Genomic DNA, 21,054 nt, shown 5'->3' with positions numbered 1-21,054 from the left:
TAAAATAGTTCAATGTGTTGAACGGCTTATAAATGAGTTTATAAGCGTAAGGAAAAATAGAAGTATGACTTCTATGAGAGAAATGTAAATTTTAATTTATGGAAGTGTTCCTAAATTAAAAGTTGGCCAAGTAAATAATGTATTTGAAAATTGTGATTTTCATAAACATTATTATGGACTAAATTAAATTAATTCAAGTGTTGAATTAATTAAACACTAGTGGGCCTAGTAGAGTCCAAATAATTAAATTAATTCAAGTGCTGAATTAATTAAATAACATTGGGCCTTGTAGAGCCCAATTGGAAATAATTATTTAACTAGTGGGCTTGAGTAAAATCAAGTAAAGTTAAATAGGCTCAAATGTGTTTGAGACATTTAAATTAAAAGTCCATGGGCCTTGTAAATGTTACAAGCCCATTCAAAAATGCATGCTTGGGGAGGTGAAAGGTTGGAGAATACTTTTGAATTAAAAATTGCATGGCATGCAACCTTTTGCTTTTTACTTTTCTCACAACCAAGACAAGGAATTTATTTTCATTCTCCCCCCTCCTAGTCTCTCTTGGCCGAAATTTTTACATTTTTCTCTCCAAGTTTTTTCTCTCATTTTTCTTCTTCAAGTGTTGAGGAAGAAATATTCTTCTCCTTGAAAAATCCTCTTAATTTTCTAGTGCAAATTAAGAGGAGATTTACCTAGCTAGTGGTGGGCCTAATTTTTGAAGGAAGGAGAGCTTGTAGACTTGTCATCCTTGAAGAGCCAAGTTGTTTCTAACTTGGTTGGTGCCATTCGTCAATCTCTTGAGATTGATAGTTAAATTCTAAAACACCCTATGTATGATTTTTTGTGTTTGTTGTATTTGCTACACACTTTCTACGTGGTGGCCGAAATTTTCAATAAAAATAAAATTTTGAACTTCCGTTGCGCATCCGGTCACCGTAACCGATCCCCTTTCAAGTGGTATCAGAGCTATGGTTACGTTTTTAGTGTAGCAAATACATAATATTATATTGAGGTCGATTTCTAACCGCATGAGATGATTTTTTGCAACAAAAATCAAGGCTTTTGAAGGGTGAATTTGGGCAGCATGTTGCTGCCCATTTCAGGCAGCTCGGGCTGCCCGAGGGGCTGCCCATTTTGGGCAGCAAGGGCAGCCCGAGAGGCTGCCCGAACAGCCCCTATGTTTAATTAAAAAAAAAAAATTTTTTGGCCGGAATCCGGCGACGGAGCTCCGGCGATGGCAATGACGACTAGGGTTTTCAAAAGGTGTTTTGAAATATCAAAGTGTCATGGGCCTTGAGTTGTTGGGTCATTGAATGGCTAACATATTTGTGAAATTTAAATGGGCCAAAATGTTTTTGGTGAAAAATGATTTTTTTGGGCACTTAAGTTTAAATTTACAAAAGTTGCAAATATTTTCTCATGAAATAAATAATTTAAGTTGGACTTTAATTATTTATAGTAAATTGTGATTTACAAGAAATTCGGTTATAAATAAATTAATTAGAAAGTAGACAAAGGTGTTTGTATACTTTGTTAATTTAGTTTATAATCGTGGCGGTTAGTGATTGGATCAAGATATATAATATTGGATCAATTAATTATTGTGATAATTAATTGATGGTGTATGATATGTGATATTATGCATGAAGGATGATCAAAAGCCCAAGCCCAATTTGCTAGGTGTATGCTAGGATATTTTGTGTTGAATGATTGTAATAATTATCAAATTTAAAGTGGGCTTGGTTTATAGCCCGTTCCCACCCCATGAGATGTATCCCTATTTGCCATGGATATTTATTTGTAAATATTAGTATAGTGGAAGATCAAGATTGGAAGATGGTTGCCATGATGATTATGAAGATCGAAGACATGTAAATATTGGAAGCATATGTAATAGTTGCATTTGCATCCCATGCATTTCCCTAGGATTGGACCTAGGCCCGTGTTTAGCTCACACGGGCCATTAGTATTGGGGCGATTGATCATCCTTGTTTTGTTTACTGTTTATAATATATGCAAGATATGTTATAAATAATGAGTATGTGCTTTATTATTATGATAATAACAAAGTTGCATGAATCCGGCAAACATATGATCAAACATGGCGAGCTTTTAAAATAAAATTAATGATGAGACCTTTCAAAATTAAAAAACCCTCATTTTGAATAAGATTCAAAATTAATTTCAAGCCCGAAAAGGGGAATTATAAATTTGTTTATAATTTCTATGTCTTCCATCGACAATGAGTGCATGATGAACGCTACCCGTGCTCAGGGCTCGGCTCATATTATTGGGGGGGCCTTGGGTGCCGGAAAGCTGTGACATTCATTGACATGGTGATGTGAACTACGTGGAACTCCCATGATTTCGGCTCATATTATTGAGGGAACTCCTGGCGACCGTCCATTAAGGTTCGAGATCGATGGGTAAGGCTTGACACGTAAAGATGAACGACGTCATATTATTGGGTCCTAATCAAACGTGAGACAAAAGTTTACGTAAAGGGTTGCATGGAGATGCAATTGGAAACTACCTTTTAGGAATTGTGATTGGCTGATATTATTCAGGATCATAATTCGCTAATTGGACCTTGCGTACCTACTGAGGAAAGGAGTTTCCCGTTTTCACTAGAGGGTAGTGAAAGATGTCAAAACAGTGGGAGCAAATATTTATGAAGTAAAAGTCCATACTTCATATCTTACTAAATATTTTAAAATAGTCATCAACATTTATCTGTTCTTACTTTTCAGTACAATATGACAATGTCTTCGATTCGCAATCCGCTATCTGCAATACTCGACAAACACATATTAACTGGACCTAATTACCTCACTTGGCTAAGAAACCTGAAAATCATCTTGAATTCGGAAAGGATAGCATATACACTTACTGAGTCGCCCCCTGTTGAGGCTCCGACTAGCTGCCCTCCTGAGGAATTGCAGACTTACAATGAATGGTGTGACCATGACTTGAAGGCGAAGTGTTATATGCAGGCTTCTATGAACGATGAGCTGCAGATGCGTTTCGAGGATGCAAAGAATGCTGCTGACATTCATTTGCACCTCAAGGAGCTCTTTGGTGAGCAAACTCGGCCTCTTAGGCATGCTACCGTCAAGGAGCTAATCACTTTGCGCATGCGAGATGGGGCTTCGGTCCATGAGCATGGCCTAAAGCTGATTGGGCTCGTGGATAAGCTTGTGGGCATGGATCTTGCATTGCCATCGGAGCTGACCACCGACGTGTTGCTTTTGTCGCTGCCTAGCTCGTTTGATCCTTTTGTGGTGAACTTCAACATGAACAAGATGGAGCCGACCCTTGAGGAGTTGGTGAACATGCTTGTGACTTTTGAGTCCACTATCAAGAAAGAGAAGCCGGTTCTTTTTGTGGGCTCTTCATCTGGTACGAAGACCGGTCCACCTGGGAAGGGAAAGAAGCGTTCTTTCCAACGTCCCAAGAAGAACGTGCCCTTGAAGAGGCAGTCTCCGAGTCCCGCTGTGGCAGCCACACCAGTGAAGGCTGACAAGACTGTTGACATCTGTCATCACTGCAAGAAGCCTGGACATTGGAGGCGTAACTGCAGGGAATATCTTGCCCAGAAGGGTTCTGGAAAAGGTATGTTCTATATTGAAGTAAATATCTCAATTAACTCTACTTCTTGGGTATTGGATACCGGCTGTGGCTCACATCTCTGTAATGATTTGCAGGTGATGGGAAGAAGTAGGAGGCTCAGAGAGGGTGAGACCTTCTTGAGGATGGGCAATGGAGCAAGGGTTGCTGCCAAGGCTATAGGAGATGTTTACTTGCTTTTGAACAATGATTTTAAGTTTATTTTGAGAGACGTTTTGTTTGTACCGGAGTTGGTGAAAAACATTATTTCCATTTCTATGCTAGATAAAGATGGATATTCTTGTTTATTTAGCAAAGGTGTTTGCAACATTTACAAGAATGAATGTTTAATTGGTACTGGAGAACTTGAAAACGATCTCTACACCTTAAAATTGAAAGATATTCCACTAAACAATGTCCAAGCAATAACAACAACAAACAAGCGCAAACAAGATACTCTTAATATGGCACAATTATGGCATGCTCGATTAGGACATATTTCCCTAAGAAGGATGAACAAGCTAGTGGGAGTTGGCATGTTTGATATGTCTGATATTAATGCTCTCACGACTTGTGAATCCTGTCTAAAAGGAAAGATGACCAAAATTCCCTTTAAGGGCCATGTGGAGCGAGCCAAAGGGTTATTGGATTTGATCCATACCGATGTGTGCGGTCCACTTAGCATCACCACTAAGCATGGACATGCCTACTTCATCACCTTTACCGATGACTTTTCGAGGTATGGGTATGTGTATTTGATGAAATACAAGTCTGAAGCCTTTGAAAGGTTCAAAGAATTCAGAAGTGAAGTAGAGAAGCAGTTGGGACGAAGCATCAAGACACTTCGATCGGATCGAGGTGGTGAGTACTTGAGTGCCGAGTTCCAAGAGTATCTTAGGGAGAATGGGATTCTCTCGCAGTGGACTCCGCCCGCTACACCACAATTGAATGGTGTTTCGGAGCGTCGTAACAGGACTTTGATGGACATGGTTCGGTCTATGATGGGGTTCACGGAGTTGCCGTCATCCTTTTGGGGATATGCACTTGAGACAGCGGCACTGTTGTTGAACAATGTCCATTCAAAGGCAGTTGATAAGACTCCATATGAGATATGGATGGGTAAGCCTCCCAAATATTCTTATCTTAGAATATGGGGGTGCTCTGCTTATGTGAAGCAGGTAGTGGGAGATAAATTGGATAGTCGATCCATTTTATGCTACTTTGTGGGATATCCAAGGAATTCAGTTGGATATTATTTCTATCATCCCCAAGAAACAAAGGTGTTTGTTTCTAGGAATGCAACCTTTTTGGAAAAGGAATTTCTATTGGATAGAAAAGGCGAGATGATAGAACTCGAAGAGGTTCGAGAGACACCCACAGTTGTAGAACCCACACCTGAGGAGCCAAAAGAGGGGATACAAGCTCCTAGAAGATCCGAGAGAGTCTCGAGACCACCTATGAGGTATGGTCTGCTTCTTGAAGAGGGCCATGATGAGCCTAACCTTGGATGTGATCCAAGGACCTTCAAAGAAGCGTTATCTGTTGCCGATTCATCCAAATGGCTTGAAGCTATCAAATCTGAGATGAATTCCATGCATTCGAACCAAGTATGGAATCTTGTGGATCTACCTGAGGGAACTGTTCCCATAGGGTGTAAATGGATTTACAAGAGGAAACTTGGGGCGGATGGGAAGGTATTGACCTTCAAGGCGCGATTGGTGGCAAAAGGATATACTCAAAGACAAGGAGTTGACTTTGAGGAAACCTTTTCTCCAGTTGCAATGTTCAAGTCCATAAGGATTTTGCCAGCCATAGCTGCATGGTATGACTATGAGATATGGCAGATGGATGTTAAGACAGCCTTTCTTAATGGGGATATTAAGGAAGAGATTTACATGTCTCAACCCGAAGGGTTTACATCTATCGGAAGTGAGCATATGGTATGCAAACTTCAGAGAACTATTTATGGTCTAAAGCAGGCATCTAGGAGTTGGAACCTCAGATTCGATAGTACAATCAAAGAGTTTGGTTTTACTAAGAATCCTGAGGAACCCTGTGTGTACAAGAAGGTCAGTGGGAGTGCTGTGATATTCCTTGTGCTTTATGTTGATGACATTCTACTCATTGGGAATGATGTAGGGATGTTGCAATCAACTAAGATATGGTTAGCAAGTAAGTTCTCGATGCAGGACTTGGGTGAAGCATCTTTTGTATTGGGAATACAGACCTATAGAGATAGATAAAAAAGATTGCTTGGTCTCACCCAGTCCACATACATTGATACCATCGTGAAGCGGTTCTCGATGGATGAGTCCAAGAGAGGACATCTACCAATGTGTCATGGCGTGTCCCTATCCAAGTCTATGTCTCCCAAGACTGATGAAGAGATAGCGGCGATGACAAGCATTCCTTATGCATCTGCGATTGGTAGCATCATGTATGGGATGATATCTACACGTCCTGACGTGGCTTTTGCACTAAGTGTAGTAAGTAGATATCAATCCAACCCTGGTCTTCCACACTGGAAAGCTGTGAAAGACATCCTCAAGTATTTGAGAAGGACCAATAAGTTGTTCTTGGTCTATGGAGGTGGAGAACTTAAATTGGAAGGCTATACCGACTCTAGCTTCCAAAGCGATATCGATGACTCGAAGTCAACCTCTGGATTCATATTCATGCTCAATGGTGCTGCTGTCTCTTGGAAGAGTTCCAAGCAAGACAGTACTGCGGATTCCACCACTGAGGCAGAATATATTGCTGCATCAGCTGCAGCAAAGGAGGCTGTTGGGATAAGGAATTTCGTCCAAGAGTTGGGCGTCATTCCTAATGAGTTGCTCCTGTCCCGGTGTTTTGTGACAACACGGGAGCCATTGCTCAAGCAAAGGAGCCGAGGTCTCATCAGAAGTCCAGACACGTATTGAGAAAGTACCACATCCTCCGAGAGATCGTGGAAAGAGGAGATGTCTCGATTGACAAAGTCGGCTCCGCAGATAATGTTGCTGATCCACTAACTAAGCCTTTACTGGGACCATTATTCGAGAAGCATCGCGAATAAATGGGTTTGAAGTATATGGGTAGTTGGCTCTAGTGCAAATGAGAGATTGTTAGAGTAGGTGCACGTCGAGCCAAGTGTTGGCCGATTGTTCACAATGAAACTCTATGTATAAACGATCTTTATTTTAATAATATTTGAATTTATTGTTTTGGCACTTCTTTATCTGTATACCCATGCTAGTTGCATAGATAAAGCTCTTGAATATACAAATAGTAGAAAGAATATGAGATGCTCATATGATGAGTATCATGAAACTCATATTTGTAATACTGTATATTCTAAACGGTTCTTAGTCGATTCAGCCGCCACTAAGGAGGATATAGGCCGCTCGAGTTCGAGACTAGTATCTGCGATGTGAGTACCATGTTTCATTGGTAGGGGACATTGTGATGTCCGAACATGCAGATAGGTGCTCTTGGTAGAGTGCACTGAACAACCCTCCATAAAGGTCTTTCCAAGTGGTTCTCACTTATCGAGTGGAACAGTCCTAGTTTATGGTTGTACACCATTAGTCCTTATGACCCGGGACAACATTGAGACTCTATGTGCTAGAATTACACTTTGACTTGTTTACCGACTCTCAAGGGGTCATCAGGTGGCAAGGTTGGGTGTTCTGTCGAAACATATAGGAGTCGATGCATTGTAGTCGGGGATTCACCGCTTACCTACGGGTATGGATATCCTATGCGTTTTTCATGTATATGTAGTGTGAAATCTCNAGATGTGAACCCACGGCTAGTTGTATCAGTGAACCATTGAGGGCCTCACAAGTACTAGCTTTCTAGATCCCGTTGAGAAGTAAAATATTTCAATGTGTTGAACGGCTTATAAATGAGTTTATAAGCGTAAGGAAAAATAGAAGTATGACTTCTATGAGAGAAATGTAAATTTTAATTTATGAAAGTGTTCCTAAATTAAAAGTTGGCCAAGTAAATAATGCATTTGAAAATTGTGATTTTCATAAACATTATTATGGACTAAATTAAATTAATTCAAGTGTTGAATTAATTAAACACTAGTGGGCCTAGTAGAGTCCAAATAATTAAATTAATTCAAGTGCTGAATTAATTAAATAACAATGGGCTTTGTAGAGCCCAATTGGAAATAATTATTTAACTAGTGGGCTTGAGTAAAATCAAGTAAAGTTAAATGGGCTCAAATGTGTTTGAGACATTTAAATTAAAAGTCCATGGGCCTTGTAAATGTTACAAGCTCATTCAAAAATGCATGCTTGGGGAGGTGAAAGGTTGGAGAATACTTTTGAATTAAAAATTGCATGGCATGCAACCTTTTGCTTTTTACTTTTCTCACAACCAAGACAAGGAATTTATTTTCATTCTCCCCCCTCCTAGTCTCTCTTGGCCGAAATTTTTACATTTTTCTCTCCAAGTTTTTTCTCTCATTTTTCTTCTTCAAGTGTTGAGGAAGAAATATTCTTCTCCTTGAAAAATCCTCTTAATTTTCTAGTGCAAATTAAGAGGGGATTTACCCAGCTAGTGGTGGGCCTAATTTTTGAAGGAAAGAGAGCTTGTAGACTTGTCATCCTTGAAAAGCCAAGTTGTTTACAACTTGGTTGGTGCCATTCATCAATCTCTTGAGATTGATAGGTAAATTCTAAAACAGCCTATGTATGATTTTTGGTGTTTGTTGTATTTGCTACACACTTTCTACATGGTGGCCGAAATTTTCAATAAAAATAAAATTTTGAACTTCCGTTGCGCATCCGGTCACCGTAACCGATCCCCTTTCAAAATTGACTAAGGGCAAGCTTAAAGAACTCAGGAGACTTAATCAATATCAGCTAGTTATTTTGAAGGATTATACCTTAACCATGTTTTTCATCTAAAAACAAAGCATTATATGGCCTTAAACAAGCTCCCAAACTATGCGAAAAGTTTGCTAAATTAAAAGAGGAAAAATTTGAGATGGGTATGATGGGTGAACTGACGTTCTTCCTCGGTCTGCAAGTAAAGAAACTAGAAACTGGTATCTATATCAGTCATACTAAATACACGAATGAACTGATCAAGAAATTTGACATGAAAATATGTTCAGCTGCACCCACTCCCATGTGTTTATCGATTAAGTTAGATAAAGGTGAAGGGAGAATACTAGTTGAGATGACATTCTACAGAAGTTTAATAGGTTCATTATTGTACTTGACTGCTAGCCATCATGATTTTATGTTTGTTGTATGATTATGTGCTAGATTTCAAGCTGACACTAAACAATCACATTTCTTAGCTGCTAAACGCATATTGAAATATCTGAAAGGCATACAAAATGTGAGCTTATGTTATGATAAAGATTATTTTTTCAATTTAGTTGGATATTCAGATGTAGATTATGCAGGATGTAAGCTAGATCGCAAAAGTACTAGTGGATCATATCAGTTTCTAGGAGACAGACTGATCTCATGGTTCAACAAGAAGCAAACATCCATTGTTACTTCCACATCTGAAGCTGAATATATAGCTGCTAGAAGTTGCTGTGCTCCACTGCTATGGATTCAGCAACAACTGAAAGACTATGAAGTTATTGTTGAAGAATCACCAATCTTCTATGATAACACCAGCTGAAACGTCCACTACTTTTTAATTTTAAAATCCTACTAATTTTTTTTTCATACATACTTTCGAATTTCATCATTTAAAATAACTTAATATTTCCATAAATCAGAATAATTTAGCATTTAAAATATGAAATGCATAAAAATCCCTAAATCGTCAACTAACAAAATTCAACTCCAACCTTTTGACATAATCATACTAACTTCAAAATAAAGAATAAAAATCTCTAATTAAATCATTAACAAAATCCTTTAAAACATTGACTATCAAGCTAATGCGGAAAATAAAGGCCATCGGGAGTGTACTGTCTTCCTCGATCCACTCAAGCGTCAGCGCCTCTCTCAATAACATCATCACCTACAAAATTCAACCTTAGTGAGTCTAATGACTCAGCACGTTCTAAACATTAGTACCAAATAATACATATACAAGCACATACATTAAAACCATACTTTTATTAAAAATAAACTTGTAATCATAAATATATCATAAATCGTAAAATCGTAAGGCTGTCAATCATTTATCATTTTGGGTGAAGTTTGATCCTTGAAAGTGACTAGCCTTTATCTTCTGGTGAACTGATAAGTCTTAGCTCACAATTGCACATGGGAACGAGCACTAGGCACTGACATAAAATAGAAATACGATCGTTGGGCTCCCTCTGGGGCTTTTTCCCGTAAACAGGCTCCCTCTGGTACTTCTCCCTCGCGATGTTCCCAAAAATCATATATCATACGTTTTATGTCACAGTCAATTCACATCATTCAAAATATTTTTCCTTTTCCTTTTTAATCATAAAATATCATATGCTTTCCACATTTGAAAAATAGCATTCTAACAGTAAAAATTTCGCAGCTTTACCATAAATCATAAAATCTCATACTTTCATCATAAATATTTTAAAATATCATTTAACATATCTTATGATTCTTCGGGACACTGCCAGGCCTTTCGTACTATCCGGTACGCAAAATGACCATTTTACCCTTGGACTCAAAAATTCTCGATTTTGTCTTTTTCTTAATTTTATGGACTCGAGCCTATCCCAAATCATCGTATAATCTTAAATTTGACTTCTAATATTTTTCTTAGACGTAAAACCGAGCATTTCGATTTAATAACTTAATGATTAACCCATGAAGCGTTTAAATCACGAACTAATTCAAAACTTAATATTTTCTTCCCAAAATTTAAACCTAACATTTTCACACCTAGACTACCCTCGTGAGCCATGAACCACACCTCGTGAACCATGGTTCGAGCCAATTTCCTTGCCTAGGTTATAACCGAACCCTAGTCACTTCCTAGTGCACATTTTCCCTAAACTCCAGAGCCACCCTCGAGCCATCATGGACCAGACCGTTACCAGACCCTCCTGGACCATACCTAAATCCTCCTGGACCAGCACACCAGCCCCTAGCCCAGCCATCACAAAATTCGAGCCCTAGCTCCTAATTCGAACCCCACGCCCTATTCCTCCGAGCCACGGTCGAACCACCTTGGACCTAACCCTCCTGGACTCTGAATGAACCCTCCTAGACCATTGCACCAGCCCCTAGCCCACGCAACAGTCCAAGAGCAAGACTCATAGCCGTCCCTTGCGACCTTGTGCGATGAGGAGTCTTAGCCATGCTAGGACTCCTCTCGTCTCTAGAAACCGAGTCCATTCACACGTAGCCATCCCTGGACCACACTCTAGACCTTGTTCTAACTCCTAGACTAGCCGTGTGCCCCTTGCTGCACACTCAAGCCATGCGCGAGCCCTAACTCCAACTAGGGTTTGCGCCCGGCTCCAGCCCTTCAAGCCACGAGTCCAGCCCCCCATGGACTCCTCCTAGCCTCTCACCCGAGCCAGGTTCAGGCCCGAAACAAGACCTAGGCGTTGACTTCCCCTAGCCGAGCCCTCATAAGCCAAAGCTCCATGAAATCCTATGTGCACACACATCTTCTCACGCTCGCCCCATATAGCCATAATCCAGCCCTCGTGTTATCCCTTATACGACACGTTTTCTAGCCCTTAACGTCTTATATTGGTAGTGTGTCCCTTAGAATTCGTAACGTGTTCATATACGCGTAAAAATCATCAAAACTTTGAAAATAATCGTCAAAACGATAAGCACTTTGAACTCCTATTTTTCATGCAAAAATACATAAAACATGCATAATATGGATTGAATGATGTATAAAAGGAATTTAAAAACGTGCTTTTGCGTTTTAGAACACTCGAATATGCGATCGTTGGCGTGGGGCGCGAATAAGATCGAATGGGCGACGAAGACTCATTGTTTTCTCCTTCTCCAATATTTCGAAATTTAGGTGTTTGTGAAGTGTGTGGTTCGGCTGATATCCTTCTCAAAAAGACCTAGGAATTCTTTTTATATATTTTAATTTGCATGCTAATGGGCTTAGGTTTTGGGCCTTTGAGTTTTGGAGCAGTTGGGCCTACTAATCCTAGGTAAATTAGGCCCAATAACATCTATTTAGTTGAAAAATAAAATTTTATAAAAATTAGTTTTCGAAAATTATAATTTTGATATTTTAAAATTCCCTCTTTTGCCAAAAATCGGCTTCCCGAATAAAATCGAGCTCGTCTCATAAAATAATTTGAACTCTAACATTTTTAGAAAACTTTAATCATCTTTAATCATATTAATAAGCCTTGAAAATATTTATCGAAAAAAATTTATTTTATATTGGTCGTCTCCGGCCTCCTTTCCCTAGCTGAAATCATGCACTTTAAACATTTAAGCATGTAAAATATATTATTTAAGAATTTAAAATCAATTAAATAAAATAAATATGCAATTTAAATCATTTGCATGCATGTGATTTACGTGTACTGATTTTTCGGACGTTACACCAGCTCAATTGCAATTACATATAATCATGTTCTTCATTGCAGAACCAATCATATTGATGTCAGACATCACTTCATCAGAGATCATACTTTAAAGAAGGACATTCGACTGGAATACATATCAAGTGAACAGCAAGCATCAGACATCTTCACAAAGCCTCTACACGAAACTAAATTTTCTTACTTTAGAAATATTTTAGGGCTTCTTGACTTGTCTTAATGCTTAATTTAGGGGAACGAAGAATTTTAGTGAGTTACCTGATAAGATAGATATCAGTTGTTCATGAACTGAACTGAATCAGTTTCAAACTGATCAGTCAGTGCTTGAATCAACTGATCTTATCACATAAGTTAATTAACTTTAATTCGATTAATTTCTTTAATGAAAATCGTGACTAATTGAGGTTTATTACTTCAAATTATTCAAATTTTAAATTTAAATCCCATTTTTGCGTAATAACTGCTTTATTTCAGTTTTAAAATAAATAAAAATGTTTGAAAGACCTGAATTAATGGGAAAACCACTCACGGACTGATACGTGTCCGAAATTTGAAAAGTCACAAATATATTTTGAGTAACCTTCTTACTCAGTGTTTCATTCTACAATTACTCAAAACTTTAAACTCTCAAATATTCAGATCAAGTCACGTTTGTTTCAGAAAAATCAAGACTCTAATGGCAGCCCAAACTCCCGTTTTCTTGTTGAATGCTGTGGCCATCGATTTCGAATCAATTCCATCAATCTCAGACGAATCAGTTCGAAGCGTATTTCAGAAAATTGAAGCACCTGGACTTCGTCACTTCTTGGGGGTGGCTACTTAGGAATTCTACTCATCCGAGCTACTATCTATCTACGAGTCCAACGCTGTATCTGATGATGGGAAGATTCAGATGACAGTCAACAATCATTCGATGATAGTTGATGAAGAATTTCTCAGCAATCTTTTTCAACTACCAACTGTAGGAATCTCAAGCTTTTCTGAAGTGGTTACTGTTGATATTGAAGAGACGCAAATCTTTCTCTCTGCAGGTGGACAACTGATTAAAATTTCAGATGCCAAAAGAGAACTGAAGCCAGAATATCAGTTGCTGACAAATATTGCTGTCAAGGGCATCTTGGCCAAGGCTGCTTCCTTTGCCGCCTTGACGTTGAAAAATTTCAGGTGATAACCACCATAACGAAAGGAATCAAGGTCAACTGGTCATCAATCCTGTTTAACATTTTGAAGAATATGATTCAGACTACCTAGCACTCGAAGGGTTTTGCGCTTCAACCGAGCAATCTAATTGAGGATTTCGGGCTTCATCTGGAAACAATTTCGTCAATTACCAAATTCAAGATCTACAATACTCAGAACACTCAATTAAAGAAGAGTGGAGTCGAGGAGGAAGCTGTCAAGATCAAGAAAACCGTTAAGTTCAAAGCAGTTGCTCCTCCAAAGCCAAAACGTAAATTTGTTTTGAAAACTAGTCATTCTTAAACCACTGATTCTGAAAAGACTCCCTCTCTTCAACTGAAAAAGAAGCCAAGGTCTCATAAGACCAAATCGGCTGCTGCTCCTAGGGCTCTACTAGAGCTTAAACTAATTCCATCTGGAGCTGAGGCACCACTCTCTGTGGTCCTAATAAAATCAGTCCAACTAGCTGCTGAATTCCGGTCCAAGAGCAAAGCGGACTATCCTCAATAGATAGTAACTAAATTTGGAGAAACTCTCCGACTGACTGGAATCTCAGAACCTCTCACTGCAGTTGTCCGCCCAACCATTCTTCCATAGGCATGGCCGAAAAGAGTGCTTATCAGAGAAATGGTAGACACAACTGGATCTGACTTTGTCATTCCGCATGCCCTATCTGATCCCAAGGGCAAGGCTAAGATAATAGAAGAGCCAAGGCCACAGAATTCCATTTAGACTCAGATTGATCTTATCATGGCAATCAATGACTATGCTGAGCTGAAAGTGGAACAATTTGATGAATGGGTACAATTTAGGACTGTAACCCTAGCAAATAATCTGAAGAAAAAATCAATTCTCCAAAAATTCAATCACTAGAATCTGCAGTTATGAAGGCAGTCAAAGCCAATACAATAGCCCAATCCATGGAAAGAAGAACCTACTTCTTCGCTCTGATTCGAATCAAGCGGTTAACTGAAGTGACAGCAGAACTGAAAGCAAACTATGATCCAGTTGGACCAAATGCATATGCCGACATGGCATTTTTTCAACAATTTGACTCTGATCTTATCACCCTCCAACTGAAAATCAAACATTGGGAGATGGAACAAAAGCTCCACATTCCAGCTGATGCAAACAGTCCGACTGAGGAGTATAATAAAGAAGAGATTTCTCCTTCAACTGATCCCAAAGAGGTACAATCAGTTTTGGCACTCCCTGCTGTAAAAAAAGTTCAACCATTATTTTCTAAAGCAGCACAACATTCCTCTTCCACAACTTCAATGATTATTTTACTAGCTTCTAAACCAGCAGCTCAAACCACCACTTATACAGAAGAAGAGCTATCTCTAGCTAATGTGGATGCATTTTTGCTATCAGTTGCTGAAGACATTCAGCAGGCATATAAGGAAGATCAAGCAGCAGAAGAAAATGTTGCTACAAGACTAGCTGGAGTAGTAATTGAATCAGCTGATGAAGCTGAGGTCCAAGCAGAACAAGTTCAGCTGGGAATTGAACAACTTTCTGCTGCTGAAGCTACAGGATCAGTGTCGGAATCATCAGTTGTCTCAGAAAATGATCGCCAATCATTTGGTGGCTCCTGAGACATTCTTTCTATCTAAAGCACCCCAGAAACTCATTACGGCTACACCAAAGACAACTGAGGCACCAAGAACTTCAACTGATCATCACGATCAGCCTCATTTTTTCTCTGTCCAAGAAGAAGCCATAGCTGAAGTAACTGATGAGGTGGATCAAGAGATTGCTCATGGACAATTAACAATTGTAAATATTAGTGGGAATGGAAAAGACAAAGTTCCAGCTATTTCTGAAGAATTTTCTCCCAAATTTCTAGTAGCAACTGATATCATGCTTGATAGTATTATGTCCAATTTGAAAGATCTTGGCTCCACAATTTCTCAAGTTAAATCTACACAACTGCTCCATTCTTTGAGTCTTGATACACTGAAAGATCATACGATGAAAGATTTGAAGAAATTGACCAAGGACGTATCTTTTTTGTTCTCCACAGTAGAAAAGATGAAAAGAGAAGCAATTATGATCCCCAAACTGGTCACATCCCAGAAACTGCTCAGCAACCAAATTGATTTTGTGCACACAAGCTCATCCAAGAAGATTGATTCCGTGAAAAATCAGTTGGGTGAAATTTCCACTCAAATAAGTACAACATTCCTACTATTTTGTAAAGTGGCGGGTGTTGACAAAAAGGGGAAATAGTAGAAGAAATCAGAAAAGACAGAAAGTAGTAAGAAGCGGAGTGAACCAGACAGTTCAACTGATAAAGGACAAGCTGACGAGAAAGCCAAAAGATAACAGAGTCCGGCATCAATAACAGTCTGAAGAGCGTACTACCTTGTAAACTTTTTTACTCTGAAATATTTGTACGAATCTGTACCTACCTCTGTCAAAGTTAATAAAAATTTCATTCTTAGTTATGTACCAATTTATACATTACTTATTTTATCTACACATATTCAGATAATAAGTTTTCAGAAAATATAATCAGTTAAACAGTTCAATATTCTAAGTTTTGTCAGACACCAAAAAGGAGAAATTCTTGGAAACTATGAGTTTCAGAGTTCGACAAACAAACCAATAAAATAACTGGAGAACCAAACTGAACTGACGCAACTGAAAAATTATAACTGATATCGAAACTTAAGAAGGATTATCGGAATAAAATGGATTAAGAACTAAAGTAAATAGACTAAAATTCTTATAAGTATAAATAAGTCGAAAAAATGATGATTCGAAGATGGTTAAATGGATTGAAGATCAGAACTGAAGACTTCGCAAATTTGAATTGAAATGTTCAAACTGAAAGGACATCATTTAGAATATATATAGATCGGTTGAACTGATCAGTCGATCAGTTTAAACTCCTGATTAGTTAGTCACGTCATCAGTTACAATTTGAATCTCAGTTGAAAAACTAACAGTCTGTACAAAAGCAGAACAGATGAAGGATAACAGTCTGATACATCGTACCTCTGTCAGAAAAAGTCATCTACATGAACTAGAAGATGATTCAACGGATATTAATCATTAAATGCATTCAATGTGACCGTTGGAATCGAAAAATATTTATAGCTGATGTGTTCATTTGAAAATATATTAACAATCAAAAAACAAACAATCCACCAAAAACTATCAGTCAATTGCGATTCACTCTCGAGTTTATTCAGTTTACAAATCGCAACATTTAGCTCTTATCTCATTGATTTATTCGTAGCATTCGGGTTACTCATTAGAGATATTCAGTTAACAACTGATAAGTGATAAGAAGAAAACTAAGAGTTCCAGTTTGGCATTGTGTAAGTTCAAGTGAAATGGGTTGTTAAAATTCTTTGTAATCAATCAAAGTCTTTTAGTAAATTCCTATCCCTGAGATAGGCAGGGTGACGTAGGAGTAGTTAAAATTTACGAACATCCATAAAACTCTTTGTGTCCATCATCTTATTCATTATGTTATATTCAATCTATCCTTCAATTTGTTTTCACACAACTACTATTAGTTAACTTTATCTGTATACCTATGCAAGCTGCATAGATAAAGTTCTTGAATATACAATAGGTACCATGAGGTCTGCGTCACAACGTAAGACCATGAAACTCATTAGGAAGTGTACCGTATATTCTAAACAAGTTCTTAGTCGAATTAGCCACCTAAAACAAGGATAAAGGTCGCTCGAGCTCGAGACTAGCATCTGTGATATAAAAGACATATTTCATTAGCAAGGGCATGGAGATGTCAATTCACATAGATGGGTCATCATATGCTGATGCACTGAACCACCCTCCCTTGGACTATCCAAGTGGTTCTCACTTATCGAGTGGAATAGTCCACAGTTATGGTTGTACACCATTAGTCCTTTGAACCGGGACATTGTAGGGGCTATATATACTAGCATGCACTTTGATCTTTTTACCGACTCCATCGAGGGTCATAAGATAGCGAGGTTGGGTGTAGTTTTGAAATACGTAGAAACAAATGCATTGTAGACGGGGATTCACCTTTTGTCTACAGGTGAAGATATCCTATGTGATCTGATGAGTTAATAGTGCAAATAGTCTCTGGCCAGAGTAAAAAATGTGCTTTAGGAAAAGGCGTTTTCCTAGTTGCACATACCATGTCACTATGAGTACTAAAAGATAAATCGCATCGTTATCGAATTCATATGCAACTTTCGATATACCAATTATTGGAGATTCGATCGGGATATGTATGTTGAAGGGACCGTACTGTACGTTAACCATGACTAAAGCTTCTTGCAGACACTATTAGTTATACCTATGGGATAATGGGGCATGATCCGATGGGTGCAATCAGAAATGAGTTCTGACATTCTTGATCAAGGAGTTGATGAAAAGAATGAGGTTAACTAGGATAAACCTGAATAAGAATAAATGTTATTCTTAATCACATGGAGATGTGAACCCACGGCTCGCTGTATCCCTGAACCATTGAAGGTCAAACAAGTATCAGATTCAGTGTTCTCGTTGAGAACGTCAAAATTCAAGGAGTTGAAATTTGACGACTATAGTTTGATGGATATCAAAAAAGAAGCTTATAAAAGAGTTTATAAGTGGATTCCATAAGATGGAAGAAATGGAAGTTAGCTTAGTTGCTAATTAAGGAACGAGAGTAGAACTGCATGTTTAGTGAATGAGTTCACTAAACTGGCTGACAGTCGTCCAATATGGTAAGTGAAAATTTTGATTTTCGAAATTGTCATTCTTCATTATATGAACAAGATTTGTATCCTTGACACATTGGCGCTCTCGGATTTTTCGATCGGGTTTATAATGAGTTCAAAATATTTTATTTAGTGAATTGAGAATTTACTGATTAAATGATTGTACTAGTTGTGGTGACTACTAACATGTACAAATTCTCATAAATGTTCTAGAGGAGTCTAGAATTAAATTAACCAATGAGTTAATTTATAAATTACATAATGCTTATTTAATTTAATTAATGTACATGTATATATTTTATATGGTGATATAAAATATGTGTAAATGATATCATTATATCATGTATTATTAAAAGTTAATAAATACATTATATATTAATAATATGAGAGTTTAAATATAATGAAATTAGAGTCCTTGTGAGAGAGAGACTCCTAATTAGATTAGAAGTCTCACTCTATATATATACCACGAGGGGTGCTAATACAAAACCATAAGTTTTGCACACAAAACACAACTCAAAATTCTCTCCATCCTCCTTACAAGTCACGGCCACCCCATGAATATTGTTGGAATAAATTTTGGCAGCAAAAAGCAAATTGGATTTGCTTAATTATTGATTAAGAGCCAATAATATTTGTTAATGATTGATTAAGAATAAATCAACCAAAAATCCGTGATTATGAATCATGGAACTCACGGCCACTTCACAAATTATTTGTGAAAGTTTTGGCCACCTCCCTTCTTCCACCGCCACGCCGCTTTGTCTCTGGACTTCGGAAATTCGGAGGCTACAGTCTCAAAGCACAAATCACTTGCAATTATTAGTGCAATCCAAGCGAGGAACAAAGCTTCTGATCGTGGACCTGATTAGACGATCAAATCCGACGTACCGTTCGTAGGGATTTACAAGAAGGACTATATCCGCTAAACACCGGAATAGTTTGGAGTCCAGCATTGAGAGCGCAAGGTATAATTCTAAACACCCTATGAATGAAGTTTTAAACACATGACATCCAAGCAAAAATTTTTAAACTTCCGCTGCGTCTTGGGTGCGAGAACACGATATCCCAACAAATATCTCAGAACCAGTTCCTTAAATAACTGATTCATATTCGAAAATATTTCAAAAACAGAAGTGTTTATTCAACCCCCTTTCTAAACATATCATCTTCGTTAACTGATCCTAACATCTCGTATTTTAAGTTGGAAATAGTTGAAATAGATGTAAGATATGTTATTTTGGACTATTAAGTTTTGGAGAATTAACAAAATAAAACCAAACTGATGAAGGATTTAAAATTGACTAAGGACAAGTTTAAAGAACTAAGAAGACTTAATCAATATCAGCTAGTTATTTCGAAGGATCGCAGAATTAACAGAAAGGGTTGATGAACTTAAGTGAATTAATTATTGAGGACCCACCTAATCTACAATTCAGCACTGCTCGAGTTTCAGTAAAAAAAAAAACATTCTTTAATTGAACCAAGAACATGATTCAGCAAGACTCAAAGTTTAGAAAATGTTTGCAGGAAAAAGGCAAATCATTTATGAGCCATTGATAAAAGTCAGTGTCACATATTATTTAAGGCACAATATGACGACTGCTTCTATTTCTGGCAACAAAACCTGAACGATCCCAAAAGAACCGTTCAAATTCGAACTTTGGAATTCAAGCATTTAATCAAACAAGACTCACAAATGCTTTCATCTCGTATTTTAATTTGGAATTACTTGAAACGGATGTATGATGTGTTATATTAGGCTATTAATTTTGGATAATTAACAAAATAAAACCAAACTGATGAAGGAAATAAAATTGACTAAGGACAAGCTTAAAGAACTTAGGAGACTTGATCAATCTCAGCTAGTTATTTCGAAGGATCGTTGGATTAACAGAAAGGGTTGCTGACCTTAAGTGAATTAATTATTGAGGACCCATCGAATCTACAAGTCAGTAGGACTCGAAGTTTAGTAAAAAAAACATTCTTTAATTGAACCATGAATATGATTCAACAAGACTCAAAGTTCAGAAAATGTTTTTAGGAAAAAGACAAATCATTTATGAGCCAATAATAAAAGTCTGTCTCATAACATTTAATGCACAATATGTCAACAAATTCTATTTCTGGCAACAGAACATGAATGATCCCAAAATAACTTTTCAAATTCGAACATTGAAATTCAAGTATTTAAAGATAAAAAAAGACTCATAAATGCTTTCATCTCGTATTTTAAGTTGGAAATAGTTGAAATGGATGTAGGATATGTTATGTTGGATTATTAAGTTTTGGAGAATTAACAAAATATAACCAAACTGATGAAGGAAATATAATTGACTAAGGACAAGCTTAAAGAACTCAAGAGACTTGATCAATATCAACTTTTTATTCCCGAAGATCGCTGGATTAACAGAAAGGGTTGTTGAACTTCAGTAAAAATTATTTTTCACTTGAACCAGGAACATTATTCATCATGACTCATAGTCCAAAAAATGTTTACTAGAAAAAGACAAATAATTTATGAGCCATTAATAAAAGTTATTGTCGCATAACATTTAATATACAATATGACAACAAGTTCTATTTATGGAAACAGAACCTAAACTATCCCAAAAGAACCATTCAGATTCGAACGCTGGAATTCAAGTATTTACGGATCAAATAAGGCTCATAAATGACTCTACAACTTAAAAAAATTTGAATTTTTTATCTGAGATTTCCTTGAGAGAGCATCGCTGTCATCCTTTTAAAATATTTCAAAGCACACTTCTCAAGTTATCAGTATAAGATCACTCGTGTTGTTATTCACTCATATCTTTTGAAAGAAAGCCTATTAGATTATTTGAGTGCAAATTTTAACCGTCAGAAATATTCTTTTTTCATAGAATTTATATTGTTGTTTGTTTACGAGTAGTTGCAATATGCTAGTGATAAGTCCCGTTCCGATGAGTTCCTGCCCATATTTTGTACTAAACAAAGTCTTCTGGTGTAAACCTTCTTTCTAAAAAAAAAGAGACGTAAAAGGATTAGACTACCTTCAAAATTTTAGAAATAATTTTTGATCTTTACTTTCCTCA

The 21,054-nt window shown here is 37.4% G+C and overlaps 1 protein-coding gene across 1 annotated transcript; it reads left to right on the top strand.

The window, feature by feature from the left end:
- The first annotated feature begins 3,201 nt into the window (after positions 1-3,201).
- Positions 3,202-4,464, top strand: LOC140983898 (uncharacterized). Its single transcript, XM_073451053.1, has 2 exons — positions 3,202-3,610; positions 3,703-4,464. Exons 1-2 carry the CDS (start codon positions 3,202-3,204, stop codon positions 3,717-3,719), a joined length of 426 nt encoding a protein of 141 aa, XP_073307154.1. The 3' UTR covers positions 3,720-4,464.
- Positions 4,465-21,054: the final 16,590 nt, after the last annotated feature.

Source organism: Primulina huaijiensis, chromosome 9 (assembly GCF_012295235.1).
Source record: "Primulina huaijiensis isolate GDHJ02 chromosome 9, ASM1229523v2, whole genome shotgun sequence".
NCBI classification, from domain to species: domain Eukaryota; kingdom Viridiplantae; phylum Streptophyta; class Magnoliopsida; order Lamiales; family Gesneriaceae; genus Primulina; species Primulina huaijiensis.
The sequence above is the reverse complement of the archived record's forward strand: the minus strand, read 5'-3'. Positions and strand labels throughout refer to the sequence as shown.

What these genes read in the sequence shown, in the direction of transcription:
- LOC140983898 (XM_073451053.1), top strand. Translation starts at nt 3,202, where the DNA reads ATGGATCTTGCATTGCCATCGGAGCTGACCACCGACGTGTTGCTTTTG.